Source organism: Bos indicus, chromosome 26 (assembly GCF_029378745.1).
Source record: "Bos indicus isolate NIAB-ARS_2022 breed Sahiwal x Tharparkar chromosome 26, NIAB-ARS_B.indTharparkar_mat_pri_1.0, whole genome shotgun sequence".
In the NCBI taxonomy this organism is placed as follows: Eukaryota; Metazoa; Chordata; class Mammalia; order Artiodactyla; family Bovidae; genus Bos; species Bos indicus.
Genome location: NC_091785.1, coordinates 46,727,810 through 46,747,542, shown reverse-complemented (window position 1 = coordinate 46,747,542; position 19,733 = coordinate 46,727,810). Strand labels below are relative to the sequence as shown.

General features: G+C 49.2%; 1 protein-coding gene across 1 annotated transcript; it reads left to right on the top strand.

Moving 5' to 3' along the window:
• Positions 1 to 748: 748 nt before the first annotated feature.
• CLRN3 (clarin 3) lies at positions 749 to 18,359 on the top strand. The gene is made up of 3 exons (XM_070781092.1): positions 749 to 1,481; positions 10,367 to 10,546; positions 18,079 to 18,359. Exons 1-3 carry the CDS (start codon positions 1,253 to 1,255, stop codon positions 18,357 to 18,359), a joined length of 690 nt encoding a protein of 229 aa, XP_070637193.1. The 5' UTR covers positions 749 to 1,252.
• The last annotated feature ends 1,374 nt before the right edge of the window (positions 18,360 to 19,733 follow it).

Genomic DNA, 19,733 nt, shown 5'->3' with positions numbered 1-19,733 from the left:
TATATGAACAAAAAAACTAATAATACGCAAAATGGCCAGAAAAGAGCATTTTTAAATGAGTGATGGCCTGGTTATTTTACTGGGAAAAACAGACATTATCAACTCATTCCACAAACAAGTTAGGTGCTACCCAAGAAAAGCGCAGGATGAAAATGTATATATACAATATGACTTTAACTTTAGAGCCAGAGAAAAAGTGTTAGTCACTCAGTTGTGTCCGGCTCCTTGAGACCTTGTGGACTGTAGCCTGCCAGGCTCTTCTGTCCATGGGGATTCTCCAGGTAAGAATACTGGAGTGGATTGCCGTTCCCTTCTCCAGGGGATCTTCCGACCCAGGGATTGAACCCGGGTCTTCTGCATTGCAGGCAGATTCTTTAGTCCATGAGCCACCAGGGAAGTCCTGGATACAGAGTATAATAAAAAGAAGTGTACCTAATATGCTGTGAACATCTGTTTATTAACTCAAGAAATGATCTTCTTGACAAATGGAGGACTTCCTCTAAGGGCCAGAAAGGATCGTTTACAAACTATTCACCGCTCAACAGAGAGAACGGAGTCGCAAAGACAAAGCAGGATTGTTCAGAATCAGGTCCATCAGAGAACTAACGAGAGAGATGAAACCTCTCAAGTTACAGTTTAACGGAGGAGTGTGATCCAGTTTGAAAGAGGAAATTTGAAAGGCGCACTTCTTTATCAAAGTCTAAAAACAAGGTGTCAGCTTTCCTCTTCCCAATCCCTAGGACCTGCAGCAAGAGCTTCATCTCCTTAGGATTTCCTTTGGAACCTTTGTTAGGGTCACATCATTAACCCTCGGCTGATGGGACTCTGTGTTGTTGGCTGCTAGAATCGGTAACATTTGAGGGGTACAGGGCACATTATTTAGGAATTCTACTTCTGTCCTGATGTGGTAGGCTGATTTTGTTTCCAAAGCACTTGAAAAAAAAGAGCCCTAAGTTAGTTGTGTGATTGGCGATGTCTCGGGAAGACAGTGTTTATCCCTTGTTCCTCCCGGTTGGCTGTAACCATAGCAACCCGTCACTCCAGACCAAAGTTCAGCTACCGTAAATCTTTATGGCCGTAGTCACAGTCCAATGTTCATCAGTGTAACCCTTCCTCTTGAAGAGTGAGGTTTTATATCTCACAAGAAAGTGTGAGACTCCATTTCTAAACACTGGACTCCAAATGAGAAGGCCCCAAAATAGTGTAAAAAGATCTCTGCTTAAAACCCGAGGACCCTTATTGTCCTGAGAAAATGCCGACGGCAAAGAAAACACTGACGTTCTTACTCAGCTTCGTCACCAGCCTGGGGGCTTTCATCGTCCTTTGCTTCGTTCTGGCGACCCAACAGTGGATCCGCAGTACGATCGCCATCAGCGACTCTTCTTCGAATGGTAGTGTGATCATCACCTATGGACTCCTTCGTGGGAAGAGTGTTCAAGAACTGAATCACGGACTTGCAGAGTCGGACAAAAATTTTGAAGGTAATTATAGCTCTTTGAATGCGCGCAGTGAGGCTGAAATAACTGGGTAAAATTCACGCCATCCTGTATTCTGGTCAAATAGCCCTTCAGAAATAATTTCCTGGTAAATTTTAATTGGGCTGTAGATACGATCTCATATTTTTAATCTTGAAAATTCGCCAAATTTTTTCAGCTTCCTCCGGTCTGGTTGGGTCTATTAGCAAAACAGTTTAAATCCTTCTAGTAGAGTTGTGTTTAAACAGTGTGTGTGTGTGTGTGTGTGTGTGTGTGTGTGTGTGTGTGTGTGTGTTAGTCGCTCAGTCATCTCCGACTCTTTGCGACCCCATGGATCTTAGCCCACCAGGCTCCTCTGTCTTTGGGATTTCCCAGACAAGAATACTTGGGTGGGTTGCTGTTCTCTTCTCCAGGAGAATCTTCCCAACCCAGGTATTGAACCTGAGTCTCCTGCATTGCAGGCAGATTCTTTACCATCTGAGCCACAGGGAAGGCTTAAACAGCACCAGAGTTTATTGACAAGAAAATATGAAGTAGAAAATATGGGCAATTTCTTACCCCTGTATCTCAGCCTCATTTCTTTCAATGATTTGAATTTGCATTCTTACTTCCAAACAATCTCATTGCTGTTGGAATTGATATCAAATTTCCATCACTTATATTAATTGAATATTTTACAGAAATTCCTATTTTTTTTATTTTGTACACACTACTGCTCTACTCTCAATGTGTAGACAACAAAAATTCATTGCGAATAAGCAGAATTTAGCTACTTACTTGGCATTCGAAGTTTAAATACATACCATTGCTTTCTAAATTTAAAAACATAATTTATAAACTATTTAGCACCTTAAATAGATTTTGTTCTGAATAATGTTTCAATGCAGCTTACTATACAGGCTTTATCAGGTATTAGGCAATCATCACCTTTTTCCTTGTAAACATACGTCATTTTTTTTTAAACTAGTGTTTCCTGAGGCCATAAGATGGTAGGTTTATAAGACACAAAAAGCTCTCAGCTATATTACAGAAGTCTAATTCTGTTCAAGTGCTGACTTGCCTTTTTTAGTGTTTATTTTTATTCATTTATTTATTTTCAGCACCAGATCTTAGTTGTGGGACTAAGTTGTGTGACTCCCACTTGGTCGTGGGACCTTTTACTTACAGCATGTGGCTCTTTAGTTGCTGCGTGTGGGATCCAGTTTCCTGACCAGGGACCGAACTTGGGCCCCCTGCACTGGGAGCTTGGAGTCTTAGCCGCTAGACCACCAGGGAAGCCCTAAACTTGCATCATTTTCTGTCTTTCGCAAATGGAGTGTTTAGTCCTCATGCCACGCATAATGTTGGGAGTTTGAGCCTTTGACCGTAACTCCAAGTTCTAGCTCTAATTCGTGACCTTATTAATGAAATGATTTCCTTAATTCCAGAGCAGCATAATTATATTTAAAAATTATGAATCTGCATTTTAGACCTTAGCAAAAGCAGTCTCTGCCAGTATTTTAGCAGCGTTACACATCTCTTCTGGTACCGACCTCAGCTCCTCGGGAAAAGGAGAATTCACTTCGTGGCAACAAGAGACAAAGACTTTCAAAGACTCAGTCCCACTTTCAGTTCTGTGAATACAATTTGCGAAACCAAAACTCCCTCCAGCTCCTGAATTTCCAGATACGTGTTCAAGTCTGAAAGTACGAGTTAACAGTCTGGGAATTTTTAAATTTTCGTAGTGTCTGTTTACAGCCAGTTGGTTCCCATTTGAGGTAAAGGGCTTCAGTGGGCTCCCTGACTCCCTGCCCCCTGGGGCGCTCAGAGGAGATCTGGGTGGGCCAGCCTGTCTCTAGAGCCCTGTGGGGGTGACGTGAGCCCGGTGACTGTCGGAGGGTGGGGACAGCCGTGGGCAATGATAACCCTGAAGGCGGCAGGGCCCGGTGGGCACTGCAGGGCAGTGTGTGCCCACAAAGGAGGCAGAGTATTTGCATTTGCCTTGCCTGGCTCTCCTTTTTTATTCTCGGTCCCCAGAGACCCACATTCCAGCTTCAGGTCCTTGCCTCCAGCCACACAGGTGTTTAGACAGCACTCCACCTCCCAGACACTGAGGTGCTGCTCAATTTCAGGGGGTAACAATCTGCTTGGGACCGCTCAGAACCCAGGGGGCCTTCAGTGCAGGCAGCTTTAGCAGTCATTGAAGTGGGAACACTTGCCAACTGTCCTTGCAGAGAGGGGAAAAGCCACTTAGCCACAGGGTAGATGGTGCCTTGGCTGGTGTAGGTGTGTGGACACAGTCCCCAGGGAGCAGAGTTACAAGCCTGCAATGAGATGGTTTCCTCAGGACCACACAGGCTCATTTCCAATCAGAAACCGGCCATTGGCAGCACAGTAAAGTCATTGATATGAATGCCACTTTTCTGCCCTGCAGTGATGGATTGCCTTTTCACATAAGAAGTTAACCAGGTCAGTTTCTTAGCCAGGAAGAGTTCTGACTGAAACCTCCAAAGCGTTATAAATATTGCTAAAACCCTGTTCTGTTCCAGCCTAAGATTTATCACATGGTGCCAGTCTGGGGCTGTCGATTTCTGAAATGAAAGAGCAGCATGAAGCGACAGTGGCTGAGCTCAACGTGCAAAAATAATTCAGCCAACGGTGTGTCACCCGGGGGAAAATAATCAGTCCAACCTGGGGAGGAACCTCTCCATGGTATAACTAGACTGTTTGGGCAGCTCAGCTTCACCGGGAGCTCCACCAGCCTCATCCTGAGAATCCCAGCTTGCCCAACACCCAGATGAAAAGGACCATGTGTCCATGAGTGAGCACGTTGCCTGGCTACGCCAAAAGTTCTAGTTATTTAATTTCAGTTAAAAAAAATCCTCCCTGGGCAGCTGTTACATAAGTGAGGGGCTTGGATCCTGAGTGGAACTGCACAGAGCCCCTGCCTGGGTGGATTCACCACTCGGTCTTCCTAGAGAAAGACACCCTTATCGGTTAAATCCAGGAGCCTGCCCTACTTGTAGGTTAAAGGCATGTGCAGGTCGCTATGAGAACACTGGGGTGTTTCACCCCAAATGTGCCTCTCCTCCTCCAAGTCTATTTCCCATCCCTTTTTGTTCTCAGGGAACTTAGAGTTGTACTATTGGCTCACATTTAAAATGATGAAGGAAGTGAATCTGGAGCAGAAAAATCAAGTAACTGCAAGAACAAAGAAAGGAGGTTTATCTCTCCAGAATGTACAAAAAGTCCCTTCTTAACACTCCAACCCACCAGTCCTACCCCACATACATCCCATACTTTCCCTCGGGTAGGAGTGACTTCTTATTTGCCACTAGAGATGTGACCCCACTGGGAGGTGGAGCATAAAGGGGCAGAAAAGGCTTTTCCCTACTCTTCTCACAGAGATGTGTGTGTATGCATGCTCAGTCGCTCAGTTGTGTTTGACTCTTTGTGACCCCATGGACTGTAGCCCACCAGGCTCCTCTGTCCATGGACTTTCCCAGGCAAGATAACTGGAGCTCTCCACTTCAGCCCACTGAAGTGGGTTGCCATTTGCTCCTCCAAGGGATCTTCCCAACCCAGGGATTCTAAACCACTGCATCGAGCCACCTTGGAAGCCACCTGCCCCCCTTCCCCGACTGAGATAACCCTGGTCAGTTTCCCAGGCCAGCAGCTGGGACGTCCCGGGAGAGCTCCCAGGCCACACTCTGGTGTCTGTGAAGTCAATGAGCCCTTCCAGGGGTACACTGGGGCCCAGAGACTCAGGAGTTCCCTTGGGTCAGGCCCCCTGGTGTCCAGATGCTTGAGTGGGGCATGGAGGCTGCTCCTCCCCAATAAAAGCCAGCGGCTCTGCCTCAGTTTCTCACAGACTAGAAGGGCCAGGTGGCCAGCGGGGCTTGAATATAAATCTTTAGGCCCAGGAAGCCCGGATGTTCAGATGACCCCTCACTTCCGCACTGCCCACCTCCCAGTGCATTCTGGCCTCTTTGCCGGAGCTGCCAGAATCCGGACAATTGGGTCCAATTGTGAGATGGCTTTCTCAATTCTGACGCTTGGGCCCCTCAAAACAAGAAAAAAAGAACTGAATGTATTTGCTAATTTTGTAGGCAGAAAGCAGCTGTCAGATGCTGTGGAGGTTGATTGTGATTTCATTCTTACTCAACTTTCACCGAATTTCTAGCTTTCACTCTCTGAGTTCTAAGCGGGGTTGAGAGGAAGGTTGGGTGGCTGGAAGGTGCAGGAGATACGGCTGTCACACCTGTGCGGCAGGGGACTCAGAAGCTGAAATACAATTTTGAAATGTGGCAGTTAAACTTAATATAAATTGTCACATTAATTCATAGAAAAGTATGAGTCAAATTGACTCCCCTTTGAGAACTGATGTCTGGGTATGTGCCCAGTCGCTCGGTCATGTCTGACTCTTTGTGGCCCCATGGACTGTAGCCCACCAGGCTTCCCTGTCCGTAGGATTCTCCAGGCAAGAATAGTGGAGTGGAATTCCTACTCCAGGGGATCTTCCCAACCCAGGGATCGAACCCAGGACTCCTGCATCAGCAAGTGGATTCTTTACCACTGAGCTTCACCAGATTGTTCCTTTCTAATTTACTCTAAAATGTTCACCATTCACAAATGACCCCCCATTTACAGAGTTAGTAAGAAAGTTTCCCTAGGGGACTTCAGGCACTTGGACACGTGACATTTTTCCCATGCTGAAATTTTTATTTTCTAGTTGTGCCCGGTTGCTCAGTCATATCCGACTCATTGCAACCCTATAGACTGTTGCCTGCCAGGTGGCTCTGTCCATAGAATTTTCCAGGCAAGGATACTGGAGTGGGTTGCCAGTTCCTCCTCCAGGGGACCTAGGGATTGAATCTGCATCTTCTGTGTCTCCTGCATTGACAGACGGGTTCTTTACCACGAGTGCCCTCTGGGAAGCCCTATTTTCTAGTTAAGTATCCAAATTATGTCCCATTGGCTAAGGACAGAGTTCCCTTAGTCCCCAGGAAACTCCTGATCTGGTGCTGGAGCTTCCTCCTTGATGCTGAGGCAGAGCCAGAGGGTCGTGGAACGCAGGAGAAGCAGTTCTTCCCGGGGATGACTAAGTTTGGAAGGATCCACAGCATTTGACCTTGTGCCTTGAAACAGGTGTGTCCTGCTTCTTGTTTTTTACTCTGGCGTCATCTTCCACAAGTTGTTAAATACTTGTGTGCTGCCTCACAGCCTGGCAAAGCTCCTCACTCGTCTCTGGGGTGAGACAGACCAAGAAGCCCGAGCCTCGGGCTTGAGGGCTGGACCCTGGAACAGTCTCAGTGCAGGTGGTCCCTCCTCCCGGGAGGGCAGGGCTCCTCACCTGGGCATCAGTGGGTGACAGAGAGGACCATGTCCTCAGTTAAGCCAAGGCCTGTCAGAGTTCTTACCGAGCGCATCACCCAGAGGACATATCCAGAGTGTGTAAACCAGCGAGCTGTGCAGAGCACTGAGCCCCGCCCATGGGTCACTAACAGAAATCCCCGCCCATGGGTCACTAACAGAAATCCCCGCCCATGGGTCACTAACAGAAATCCCCGCCCATGGGTCACTAACAGAAATAGTGACAGGGCCAGACAGTACCAGGGAGGAGCGGACCAGCCGTGTGTGCGCTGGACTCTGCCCCCAGGGCCCGGCTCCCTGGGCAGTGAGCTCATGGCCTGCATGTTGCTGAGATGGTATTTCCCTCTCCCGTCCTTCCTGGTCTCCTGTGGGGTTGGCAGGGCTGTGGCTGCTCACCAGAGACCACACCCGTGTCTCCCTCCTGGCCGTTTCCTTTCCTGCCTCTGTCCTCTTCTGCAGGCTTCAGCTGCCACGCTCGCCTACCTTCTGCTCAGCCCTGCACGCCTGGCATTGCGTCCCTGCTCCATCCAGCCAGGGACGCTTCCAGCCCAGGCCGGGCCACGTGACCTGACCATCAGGATGAATTCTCTCATGCACGAGGGTCTTTACGACCATATCCCCACTGCCGGGATGTCTGAAGGCAGACTTGCTGGTTCAAATCTCTTTCACATCTACCCTCTGTCCGTTGATGACAAATTTAGCTCCTTCACAGAATACTGCTGGTTTAAAATAAAAATGTCTGAGCAACTAACACGTAGGTGTTAGAGATAGACAGAGGATGGCGCAGGGAGTGTCACATCTTAACAGGAGTGCTGAGCCCATCTGGCCATCATGAATGGGAAGGACGGTCAGACTAGAGTGTGTGTAGAGTCAGGGCCAGGATGGCAGGAGCTGTGGGATCTCATTTTATGAATAACACACTGGGTTTACATCCTCTTTTCAAATATTGGGAGAAGCTCCAGGCAGGAGAGGATGGAGTGGATTCTGCATTGGTCCCAAAGGAGCATTAAGACCCAGGGTTAATATCATAGAAATGCAGGATGAAGAACCTTTGAATGGATACGATACCACAGGGATGAAAAGGGCCACCTTGCAGATGGAGGGCTCCTTGTTCCCAGGACACGGGCTGGCATGACACTCTGCAGCTCCTGCTTGCACAGCATCCGGGGTCCCCTCTGGCTTCCAGGGCCCTGTTCCTTAAAACTCGCCACCCACAGCAGAACAAGAAATCTTCCGTGGCTGTTTCGGTTTTTGTTCTTTTAAGCTGCTTTGGCTGAAGGTGTGAGAAACTCCGGCTGTCTCCTCGGGGCCCTGAGAAACAGGAATGAAAAGAAGGAAGCTCTGACCCTTTCTCTCCCGCCCCCACCCTGGTTCCTCAGTTCAGTTCAGTCACTCAGTCGTGTCTGACTCTTTGGGACCCCATGGGCGGCAGGCCTCCCTGTCCATCACCAACTCCCAGAGTTTGCTCAAACTCATGTCCATTGAGTCGGTGATGCCATCCAACTGTCTCATCCTCTGTCACCCCCTTCTCCTCCTACCCTCAATCTTTCCCAGCATCAGGGTCTTTTCCAATGAGTCAGTTCTTCACATCAGGTGGCCAAAGTATTGGAGTTTCAGCTTCAGCATCAGTCCTTCCAGTCAACACCCAGGACTGATCTCCTTCAGGATGGACGGGTTGGATCTCCTTGCAGTCCAAGGTACTCTTAAGAGTCTTCTCCAACACCGCAGTTCCAAAGCATCAATTCTTCGGTGCTCAGCTTTCTTTATAATCCAACTCTCACATCCATACATGACTACTGGAAAAACCGTAGCTTTGACTAGACAGACCTTTGTCTCTGCTTTTTAACATGCTGTCTAGTTTAGTCATAGCTTTTCTTCCAAGGAGCAAGAGTCTTTTAATTTCATGGCTGCAGTCACAATCTGCAGTGATTTTGGAGCCCCAGAAAATAAAGTCTATCACTGTTTCCATCGTTTCCCCATCTATTTGTCATGAAGTGATGGGACCGGACGCCATGATCTTAGTTTTTTGAACGTTGAGTTTTAAGCGAGGTTTTTCACTCTCCTCTTTCACTTTCATCAAGAGGCTCTTTAGTTCTTCACTTTCTGCCATAAGGGTGGTGTCATCTGCATATCTGAGGTTATTGATTTTTCTCCCGGCAATCTTGACTCCAGCTTATGCTTCAGCTTGCTTGACATTTCTCGTGATATACTCAGCATATAAATTAAATAAGCAGGGTGACAGTATACAGCCTTGACATACTCCTTTCCCAATTTGGAACCAGTCTGTTGTTCCATGTCTGGTTCTAACTGTTGCTTCTTACCTGCATTCAGATTTCTCTGGTAAGGTGATCTGGTATTCCCTTTTCTTTCAGAATTTTCCACAGTTTATTGTGATCCACCCAGTCAAAGGCTTTAGTATAGTCAATGATGCATAAGTAGATGTTTTTCTGGAACTCTCTTGTTTTTTTCGATGATCCAACGGATGTTGGCAATTGATTTCCAGTTCCTCTGCCTTTTCTAAATCCAGAATGAACATCTGGAAGTTCTCAGTTCACTTACTACTGACGGATTCTGAGCATTCCTTTGCTAGCATGTGAGATGATGATAGTTCTTCTGTGTATTCCTGCCACCTCTTCTTAATATCTTCTGCTTCTGTTAGGTCCATACCATTTCTGTCCTTTATTGAGCCCATCTTTGCATGAAATGTTCCCTTGGTATCTCTAATTTTCTTGCAGATATCTCTAGTCTTTCCCATTCTAGTGTTTTCCTCTATTTCTTTGCATTGATCTTTAAGGAAGGCTTTCCATCTGAACTCTGCATTCAGATGGATATATCTTTCCTTTTCTCCTTTGCCTGTTGCTTCTCTTCTTGTCTCAGCTATTTGTAAGGCCTCCTCAGACAACCGTTTTGCCTTTTCCAGTCCTTTTTCTTGGGACTGGTTGAGCGCTGAGGAAGGCTTTCTCATCTCGCCTACCAAGGTTCCCACCCTTGCTCTTCCCGTGATGCTGTTAGCGGATTACTGAGGACTCCGAAATCTTACTCCCAGTCTGGTTCTACCTTCTTTCACGGAACGTCCTGGTAAACACTGTACTGACTGTAACGGCAGTCTCCTAAGGGGCTCAATGCACAGACAGCTCTTGGAGATGTGCTATAAACGCGTGGCTGGGCTTCCAGGTAAGAGTGGGGCCACTGCGCCTCTGGTGTCTGACCATCTTGTATTGTAAACGCGAAGGGAACGGGGAAAGCAGATGGACTCCAGGGGAGGCTGGCTGGTGGTCAGAGAAAGGAGGGTGACAAAAGCAGGAACTGATGGCAGAGGGCACAGGACATCCGTGTTTCATTTTACATGTGTGCAAATCCACGTTGGGCACTCCCCTGCACTCCAGAAATATGGAACTGTTATGAAAAGGCTGAGGGTGTCTAGCCCCAGTGCCTAAGCAGGCGAAGTGGGAAGGGGCCCCGGGAGGGTGGAGCAGCCCTTGGGCCCAGAGCTGGTCTTTGGGTTGGGGGCACCACATACTTACCAGACCTTGTTTCAGTTTTAGGGACATTGACCAATTCTTCTCCGAAGACTCTTCACTCGGTGGTCATCGTGTTTCTGGCGCTTGGTTTGTTTAGTTCGCTGCTGAGTGCTGGGTTCACCTTCTGCAACAGCGTCAGCAACCCCTACCAGACGTTCCTGGGGCCGACGGGCGTGTACACCTGGAGCGGGCTCAGCGGTCAGTACCGGCCAGTCCCGGCCTCTGTCCCCCTGGTTCCCTCTCACACAAGGACACACACGCTCACGGTCGGACCCTGGGCGTTAAGAGTGTGCTGAGTCGAGTGTGGAGGGCTGAGGCTTATTTTCGCAAACCTACAGCATTTATTCAGCATCTTCAGATGTGTTTTGGGTGCCCTGGGGAGGGGCAGACTGTGGGTAAGTTGGGCGTGTTAGGTGTTAAAAATGTATGATATACCCAGTCTTTGCCTTAGAGTATCTAGGGTGAGGCGTTAAACAGAAACACGCACGTCAATAAAGCATTCACTGGGCTCCTGCTGCATGCTTGACTGCAAAGGAGGCTCCATGTGATGTGGAGAGGCACACACGTGCACACACACACATGCACATTTATTTAGCCCGCTTCTTTTTTTTTTTTTTTTTTTTTTACAGAATAAAAAGTCATTTACTTAGAAATATCATGAATATATTTTCATCTTAAATTTCTCATAGCAGGAAGCACCACATGTATATTCATTTTTCCACAATACCTGACAAGAAGAAATGCTTATTTATTTTAATACACTAAGACTACTCACTAAAATAAGTACCTGAAAAACTTTGAATATTTGTTAATATTGAAGAAAAAGTTCATGCTTGTTACCACTTCTTAAGAATGATGGAGACCTGACTTCCTGTTGCTGTTGTTAATCTGCATCATGTTAGAAAGAAGGAATAGGCAGAGGTTCCAGGAAGGTGTGATGATTCTTAATTCGGTTTAGAAGCTGCTGTGCCACCGGTCTGAATTCTGTTTCCCAGTGGAGTTTGTGATAGTTTTTTAGGTCTTGGTCAAAACTCCCATTCAATGCTAGTTCTTCATCTAAAAATGATGACAGCAGGGCTAAGAGTGTGTTGGCAGCCTCATCTCCAAAACAGGATGAAGCATTGGTAATGTTTTCACTGAAGTTCCATAGCGTTTTGCAAACCAAGGAGGCCAGCTGCCAATCAGTAGGCCCAAAATCTCTTAAACAATCCACTAACTTTTTAATGCCGCCTCCTTCTTTTAGGATGAGTCGCTTGTCTCTATCCACTGTGAGGTTTAGGAGAACACCACAGGCAGAAAAGCAAATATCCTGATGCTTAGCATCCAGCAGAGCAATCATGAACTTGTGGACTGCTCCCCGCCCCCCAGGGTCCCTGTTCCCAGGTACTGCTGTATCCACCGCAGCATCAGCTCTCCCTTCCAGTGGTAAAGTCCCTGCCCGTGGAGAGGAGGGAACCACCTCCTATTTAGCCCGCTTCTTGCCCCCATAGAACAGCAGTCAACTTGGCCTAACATCTGAACATGATGGTGGTGCAGAGCCTCCAAGAAGGCCATTGGAGCATCTGGGCCAACGCCCTTGCTGTGGGCGACCTGTGAATCCCGGGTGTTGGCTGGGTGGTGCTGCGAGGTTGTGTTGTCTGTTTGGGGGGAAAGGTGTTGGGGTGGGGAATGGGAAGTGGGGTCCAGTTGCGGTCACAGTGTTTTGAACTCTCTGAGGTCTCATGGGTTCTGGGGCCACTGTGTTTGCCCAGGGGCTTGGTCCAGTGGGAGCCTTGTTGCCCCTGCCTGACAGTGGGGCTTCTCCTGCTCTGTCCTTCTCTCCACCACAAGAACCTGATCTCAAGAGTGGATCAAAAATGGCCCATCCTACTAATGGGATGCCGGCCTGGATGAACCACAAGCTGGAATCAAGATTGCCAGGAAAAATATCAATAACCTCAGATATGCAGATGACACCACCCTTATGGCAGAAAACATAAAGGAACTAAAGAGCCTCTTGATGAAAGTGAAAGAGGAGAGTGAAAAAGCTGGCTTAAAACTCAAAATTCACAAAACTAAGATCATGGCGTCCGGTCCCATCACTTCATGACAAATAGATGGGGAAACAGTGGAAATAGTGAGAGACTTTATTTTCTTGGGGCTCCAAGATCACTGCAGATTTTGACTGCAGCCATGAAATGAAAAGATGTTTGTTCTTTGGAAGAAAAGTTATGACCAACCTAGACAGCATATTAAAAAGCAGAGACATTACTTTGCCAACAAAGGTCTGTCTAGTCAAAGCTATGGTTTTTCCACTAGTCATGTATGAATGTGAGATTTGGACCATAAAGAAAGCTGAGCGCCGAAGAATTGATGCTTTTGAACTGTGGTGTTGGAGAAGACTCTTGAGAGTCCCTTGGACTGCAAGGAGATCCAACCAGTTAATCCTAAAGGAGATCAGTCCTGAATATTCATTGGAAGGACTGATGCTGAAGCTGAAACTCCAATACTTTGGCCACCTGATGTGAAGAACTGACTCATTTGAAAAGCCCCTGATGCTGGGAAAGATTGAAGGCGGGAGGAGAAGGGGATAACAGAGGATGAGATGGTTGCATGGCATCACCGACTCAGTGGACATGAGTTTGAGTAAGCTCTGGGAGTTGGTGATGGACAGCGAGGCCTGGCATGCAGCAGTCCATGAGATCACAAAGAGTTGGACACGACTGAGTGACTGAACTGAACTGAATTAATGGGATGGCCCTGGCAGTGGTCATGTGTGTGTTGCAGGTGGTATATTTAAACACAGACCAGGAACTTTCAGGGAGAAGATAGGAGCTCTGGATATGGGGGTATCAAGACGCCTCGGATGACGAGCTCTAGGCAGCTTCCTGTCCTTCTGTGAGGCCATCGTCACACTGGCCAGTGTAGGTGGCTGGAGGCGCCGCTGTGCTGTGGATCCCCACAGTGCTGTGCTGAGACCATGAACACCTGGCTCTCCGGGGAGGGAAGCCCTGAGCACAGCCCTGGCTGGTGTGAGTGCACACACACTTCCGCTGTGGCCTTTTTCAAGCTCATATTTAAGAAGCCAACCCCATTCTGGCATGGATACAAGGGAGAGCCTCTCAACACTCTGACCAAACAAGCTGGGATTCCTAAACATCATGCAGGACAACAGGTGGAAATCCGGGCTGCCCTGGGCAGGCCTGCACACCCACCTCTCAGCTCTGAGAGTCTGGGATCAGGCTGGTGTAGCCACATCTGCACATGACCAGCCCTTTCCTTTCTTTCTGTGCATTTGTGATCAAAACAAGCAGATGCCCAACTTAAAGGGCATGAGCTGCCAGCCAGGACTGAGCGTTTGGGCTTCCCATCTCTCGGTGGACCTGGAGGGGTTGGTTCCAAACTCAGAGACCCTCATCTGGACACCAGGGTTCTGTGCCCCAAGCTGCTTCTATGACTGTAGTTCACGTCTGTCAACCAAACCAAAGGCAAGACTCATTGGCACTCATTCCCAGGGTGAAAAAAATAGATTGTTTTAATTCTTGCTCATGTGATGAAGAAGCTGAGGGAAGTGGTGGCTTCAGGTACAGCTGGATCCAGGATTTCAGCCTGAGCCATCAGACCTCTGCTTCCTCCAGTGTTCCCTCTGTCAGTAGGTAGCCGTCCTCCTAAAGGCAAGACATCTGCCAGTTCTTTCTGGCCCATCACAGATGCAGCAACTGCAGGAAAAAAGAAACTTTTTCCCCCCAAAACCTGACTCTTGCTGGAGTTGGCCTCCTCCATTTCTGGAGCCATCTCCATAGCTGGCAGGGTTGAATTCACTGACTGACCCACCTTGGCTGAGGACACTGAGCACCTGGAGCTGGGTCTGAGGCGGGGATCTGAGAGCAATGTCAATCACTAGGACCAGAGGGGTGGGTTGGGTGTGAGGCCAGCAGGACAAAATCCACCCTCGTTGCTCCGTCTACACCCGCAGGGTCCAGAACCCATCCCCTCGTCTCTGCAGGAGGAAGCCCCTGGCTTCAGTGTCTTCCTCCACTGTTGAGTATGAGCTGGCTTTGCCCAGGGCAGAGGCCTGATGCATGTTTGTCGAGGAAGACACGGGAAGCAAGGCCAGCAGCCTCCCCACCCCCAGTCCACACCTGGTTCTAACAACAAAGAATTGTTTGACGGGCAGCAAGCTCCTGCCACATTCCTCCCCAGGCTCGGGGCAAGTTCTGACACACAGAGCGGCTGTGAGGTGGGCAGAAGCACAATCAGAGACTTTGATGTGTAGGGTGGAGGTGAGCAGCCTCCAACTCTCAAAGGGCAGACTTGGGCCCTGTTTGGTTGAAGAACTTGCTGAAAACTCGGGTCCCTCTGAGGCTCAGCCTGCAGCGGGCTTTGTGCACAAATATGCCATCTCTGGGTCCCTGCCTTGGGTCACTCTGGCACCGGGGGCGGGGTCAGGCTGCCCTGAGGTGCCCTGGAGGCCGAGAGAAGGGCCGCACACGCCTCTCCAGGCTGGGCTTGGACACAGGCTCCTTGGCTACAGGAGGAAGGGGAGCAGTTTGCTGGCTTGTCTCTGAAGCAACAGGAAGAGATGCTGCTTTGAGGACAAAAACATGAAGTGCAGCCTCACCTCCCGGGCCCCTGTGCCCTCTGAGCCCAGCCTGGCGTGGTGACCCTGACCACAGGGGACAGAACTGTAGTCTGAGAGGTGCTGGAGATGACAGCGGAGCCAGGGAGAGCACTGCAGATGGTCTGCTCCGACACGCTTGGTCCTCAGCCCGGGAACCCGAGAGCAGGGAGGAATTTGCGTGCCGACTATTTCCTGTGCTTCTTCCTCACACCTCCGTCTCATGTCTGTCGGCTGATCTGCAGGCTGGAGCCCTCGGTCTGGAGGAAGTTCACAGCAGTACTGTTGAACTTTATGCAAAACTTCGTTCAGGTCCTTGTTCAGCTGTTCAAGCTCTAAAACAAACCATTGCATATCTCTGTTGAAATTCAATGCCAATGGGCATGGAATATGATTTCACTTGAATAAGGAATTCTACTGGAAAACCACCTAGTGTTTCAGTGTCAGAGCCAGGAATTTTAAGGGCTTCCCTGGTGGCTCAGATGGTAAAGCATCTGCCTACAATGCAGGCGACCTGTGTTCGATCCCTGGGTCAGGAAGATCCCCTGGAGAAGGAATTGGCAACCCACTCCAGTACTCTTGCCTGGAAAATTCCATGGACAGAGGAACCTGGTAGGCTACTGTCCATGGGGTTGCAAAGAGTCGGACATGACTGAGCGACTTCACTTTCACTTTCAAGGTGACTGCCCTGATAAGGGATCATTACCTGTAATCGGCAGGTCCCATGCCCACAGGGACAGGCCAGGGGGGTGGAAGGCCAGCGCCCTGAGCCCTCCGGTGCTCCTCCATCTGCCACGGGGCTTCCTCCAGGCCCCGTAAACCTTCTGTCCCAGGAACCACAGAAGCAGGCAGTGAGCGGCGTCCCCTTCTGCTGGGGGCTCAGCTCAGTGTCTGTGTCCGTTGGTGGGTGCCCCTCACGGTTCAAGTCAAAGTCGTGAGCATACACTTCAGAGAACAGCGTGTAGCCCATTTCTGGGTTTTGCTCCTTTCTGACTAAAGCTTTTAGAAGAAACTTCCCAAGAGCAGAATGAGGGATAATTGTGGGGTGTGAGACACAGTGCAGAGGGGAGGGGCTTCGTGCACTCCCACTCCTGTTATTATTAAGAAATAAAAGCATTAGGTTTAAGATGAAAGACTCATCACGGGGAATGAAAACGCCTCACCCAGAAGCCCTCTAATTAGGGCCTCTGGAGGGCTGCTCCCTGGGTCTGGGTTATGACCAGGGCACGCTGGGTGCCAAATGTCCTCCTAGTTTTGGGTAAATGTCAGCAGAGGAAGAGTCAGAGAGCGTGTGTCAGTCTGGACCTCTGTCCTGGGGACTCCTGGATGGCCGCCTGGCACGGTCAGCCCGACTCCGCTGCACGGCTCATCACAAATCCAGCACAGCTGCCGTCTGACCCTCCTTCCTCTGCCTTTTTGAACAATCTATTGAGATATGACTCACATACTGTACAGTCTACCCATTTAAGGGCACCATTCAGTGATTTCTAGTGTATTCGCGGATCTGTTCAACCATCACCACCATCACCACGGTTGATTTTAGGATATCCTCCTGACCGCGAAAGGAAACCCATCCCCCAGCGACCCCCCCCACAGACCCAAGCAGCCTCGAAGCTCCCTGGGGTTTGTAGCTCCCCACCTTTGGAAGATGAGGATCGAGGTTCAGAGCAGCTGAGCGCATCTCCCAAGACCTGCAGCTGGAGGCCTTGACCCTGCTCTCTCTGACTCCAGAACCACGGTTGAAGCCAAGGGGGCTTTCCGAAGCCAAGACTGGGGAAAGTTCTCTAGTGCAGGACATTGTGAAGAATAAGGATGAGTTTACTAAAGAGGGCTTCCCTCATAGCTCAGTTGGTAAAGAATCCACCTGCAATGCGGGAGACCCTGGTTCAATTCCTGGGTTGGGAAGATCTGCTGGAGAAGGGATAGGCTACCCACTCCAGTATTCTTCGACTTCCCTATGGCCCAGCCGGTAAAGAATCCACCTGCAATGTGGGAGACTTGGGTTCAATCCCTGGGTTGGGAAGATACCCTGAAGGGAAAGGCTACCCACTCCAGGATTCTGGCCTGGAGAATTCCATGGACTGTATAGTCCATGGGGTCGCAAAGAGTCAGGCACGACTGAGTGGTTTTCACTCACTTACTAAAGAGAGCTTTCCTGGTTAAATGCTGTCCCCTGTTGTGGGTGGAATGAGACCCCAGTTGCCAGGCTGGTGCTCAGAGCTGCCCAGGTGGGCTCGACCTCTGTATCCGGTGCTCAGAACCCTCCAGACCCCTCCCCATCAGCTGGACTTGTGTCTCCCAGACCCAGATGCTCTGAGCTCACTGTGCCTCACGATGGATGGATGTTCGGGCTGGCTCTTTTCCTCGTCCTGCCTCAGCCTCCCCACCACACTGGTCCTCTCTGGACAGTTGTCCTGTCGACCCCTGTGATCAGTCACTTGTCCCGTCGCTCACGCAGTGCACAGGCTCAGTTCATCGCTCTGGGAAGTGGGCAGGGTTCAACTCGTTCTGAAAGGGCTTGAGCTGAATGTTTGCTCCTGGGCACAGCTGCCCTGTGTTATCGTTAGCTTTTGGGGTCTAGAGTCTAGCATGCGTTTTTCATTTCTTTTACCTTCTCCCTAACGCGGAGAAGAGAGTAAATCCCAGTGTAGATGGTCAGTGAATGCCCACAGAGTACATGTTTGATAAAGGGGAAAAAAATGAACTTAAAAATGTACATTAATACATATATATGGAATCCAGGAAAACGGTACAAATGAAACTATTTCCAAGGCAGAAATAGAGACACAGATGTAGGCAACAGGGGAAGGGGAGGGTGGGAGGAAAGGGGAGATTAGGCGGACATACACACGCCACCGTGTGTAAACAGGTAGCTTGGCGGGAACCTGCTCTATAGCACAGGGAGTCGGCTCAAGGCCCTGTGGTGACCTAGAGGGCTGGAGTTGGGGTAGGGGGGCGGGACGTCCAACAGGGAGGGGACACATGCACGCATGGGGCCGATTCGCTTCATTGTACAGCCGAAACTAACACAACGTTGAAAAGCAACTAACCTCCACTAAAAAAAGGTCTTAAATATAAAAATATTCATTGAAATATACCACCGTGTTATTTACAAACTCTTTCTTCCCTTCAGCATCCTTCACATTCATAACCATGGTGCTCTTTGTGGGGAACACGCAGTCCAATCGTCTCTCGGAAGAGCTGGCCCAGAGGCTGTACCCACTCTATCCAGCTGCCACTCAGCAAGGGACGACCCACGCTTACAGATACTCGTTCTGGCTCACCCTGCTGGTCATCCTCCTAAACGTGGTCACCACGGTCATCATCATCTTCTACCAGAAAGCCAGATACCAGCGGAAGCAGGAGCAGAGAAAGCCCATGGAGTCTGCGCCGAGGGATGGAATTTTATTCTGAAGTGTGTGTCTTCGTTTGGTGGCTAGGTTTCCTGTTGTACGCCAGCTCTCAGAGCAGTAACTGGCTGGCGTGGCTGAGTCAGTCAGCAGGTAAAAGTGTAGCCCTGTCCGACTGCCACTCGGGGATAATTTTCACATCTCACGACACTACACTCTTCATAAATGATGCACCCTTGACAAAAGACGCTTCCCATGAGGGTGGGGAAGGTGAAGAAGAAAGCTCTGTGGTCCGTGTCGTGTTCAAAGCAGGGCCATGATTCTGAGCCTGTCGACCTTCTGACCCGGCCTCACTCTCTTAAGTAATAAAGGCTTGTGTTACACGCCTCCCCTTTGAGTTGCTCAAAGCACTTTGCTACCTGTGACCTCATTCCCCACAGGAGGGACCACGCATTTTGATTCCACTCTGTGAATGGAGACTTGTAGACACAGAGGATCCAGAAATTGTTTTTCCTAGACTGGGTGTTAGAAGGGAAAGGAGAGACTTAGGGGTGTGTGACCTGGGCTTCTGGACCCTCCGCCTCTGATCTAACTTAAACCCAGTGCTGGGTAGAGACGCTGACATTCAGTTTTGAGTTTCCAAGGTAGACTTTTGGCAGGGAAAAGACGAGGAAGGGAGAAGATCAAGGAAAGATGGAAATTATAGCCCCATAGCCTCATGCTAAGAAGCTTAAATATGTTTTTGCTTTAAAAAGACTGTGGTTAGTTCAGTCAAAATAGAAATGTCATTTTGTGGTGAGTTCTGAAAACCCCATCAGCTGACGCTCTGCTCGGTTGCTGCAGTGTCCCCGATATGGGTGAGAGAGCATCACCCATCGCAGACTCCTGGCGGCCGGAGGCTCAGTAAGCAGTGGGGTCCTGGTCTGTGACTTGCAGGTATATCCTGAGTCAGAGCCAGGGCAGGTGCACAGTGCAGAGATGGGTTGCCTTCCAAGCACAGGCGGGAGGAACTAGCTCATGGCTCACGAGGGGACGGTGGATGCCCTGGGATATTTTTTAAAAAACACCAGGTGGATTTGGCCTACTTTGCCTGTAGGATATTCTCTCAGAAAATCACTTTGAGAATCTTTTAGGCTTGAATATCCTACACTTTAGCCGGGTCAATGTTGTCAGGATTCTGAAATAATCACCTTTCACATTGTGATAGAACCAGAGCCTAAGGGAACAGAATTCCCATAGTGTAATTTACAAAGCAGCAGTTCTTTGGACAGAAGGATACATCCTTTAGGAAACTAGCAGAGATGAACAATCTGCCCTAGAAATAACATTGTTTTCCTTCGAGAAGCTCTGCGTACCTGCGATGTGGTTAACACCTAAGCCAGGTACCCGCCCCCAGGGAAATTGCCGTTGAACAGTCAAGACAGATCATCAAAAAGCA

What these genes read in the sequence shown, in the direction of transcription:
- CLRN3 (XM_070781092.1), top strand. Translation starts at nt 1,253, where the DNA reads ATGCCGACGGCAAAGAAAACACTGACGTTCTTACTCAGCTTCGTCACC. An exon ending in GTCGGACAAAAATTTTGAAG is followed by an intron (nt 1,482 to 10,366) that starts GTAATTATAGCT and finishes ACCTTGTTTCAG; the next exon opens with TTTTAGGGACATTGACCAAT. An exon ending in CACCTGGAGCGGGCTCAGCG is followed by an intron (nt 10,547 to 18,078) that starts GTCAGTACCGGC and finishes TCTTCCCTTCAG; the next exon opens with CATCCTTCACATTCATAACC.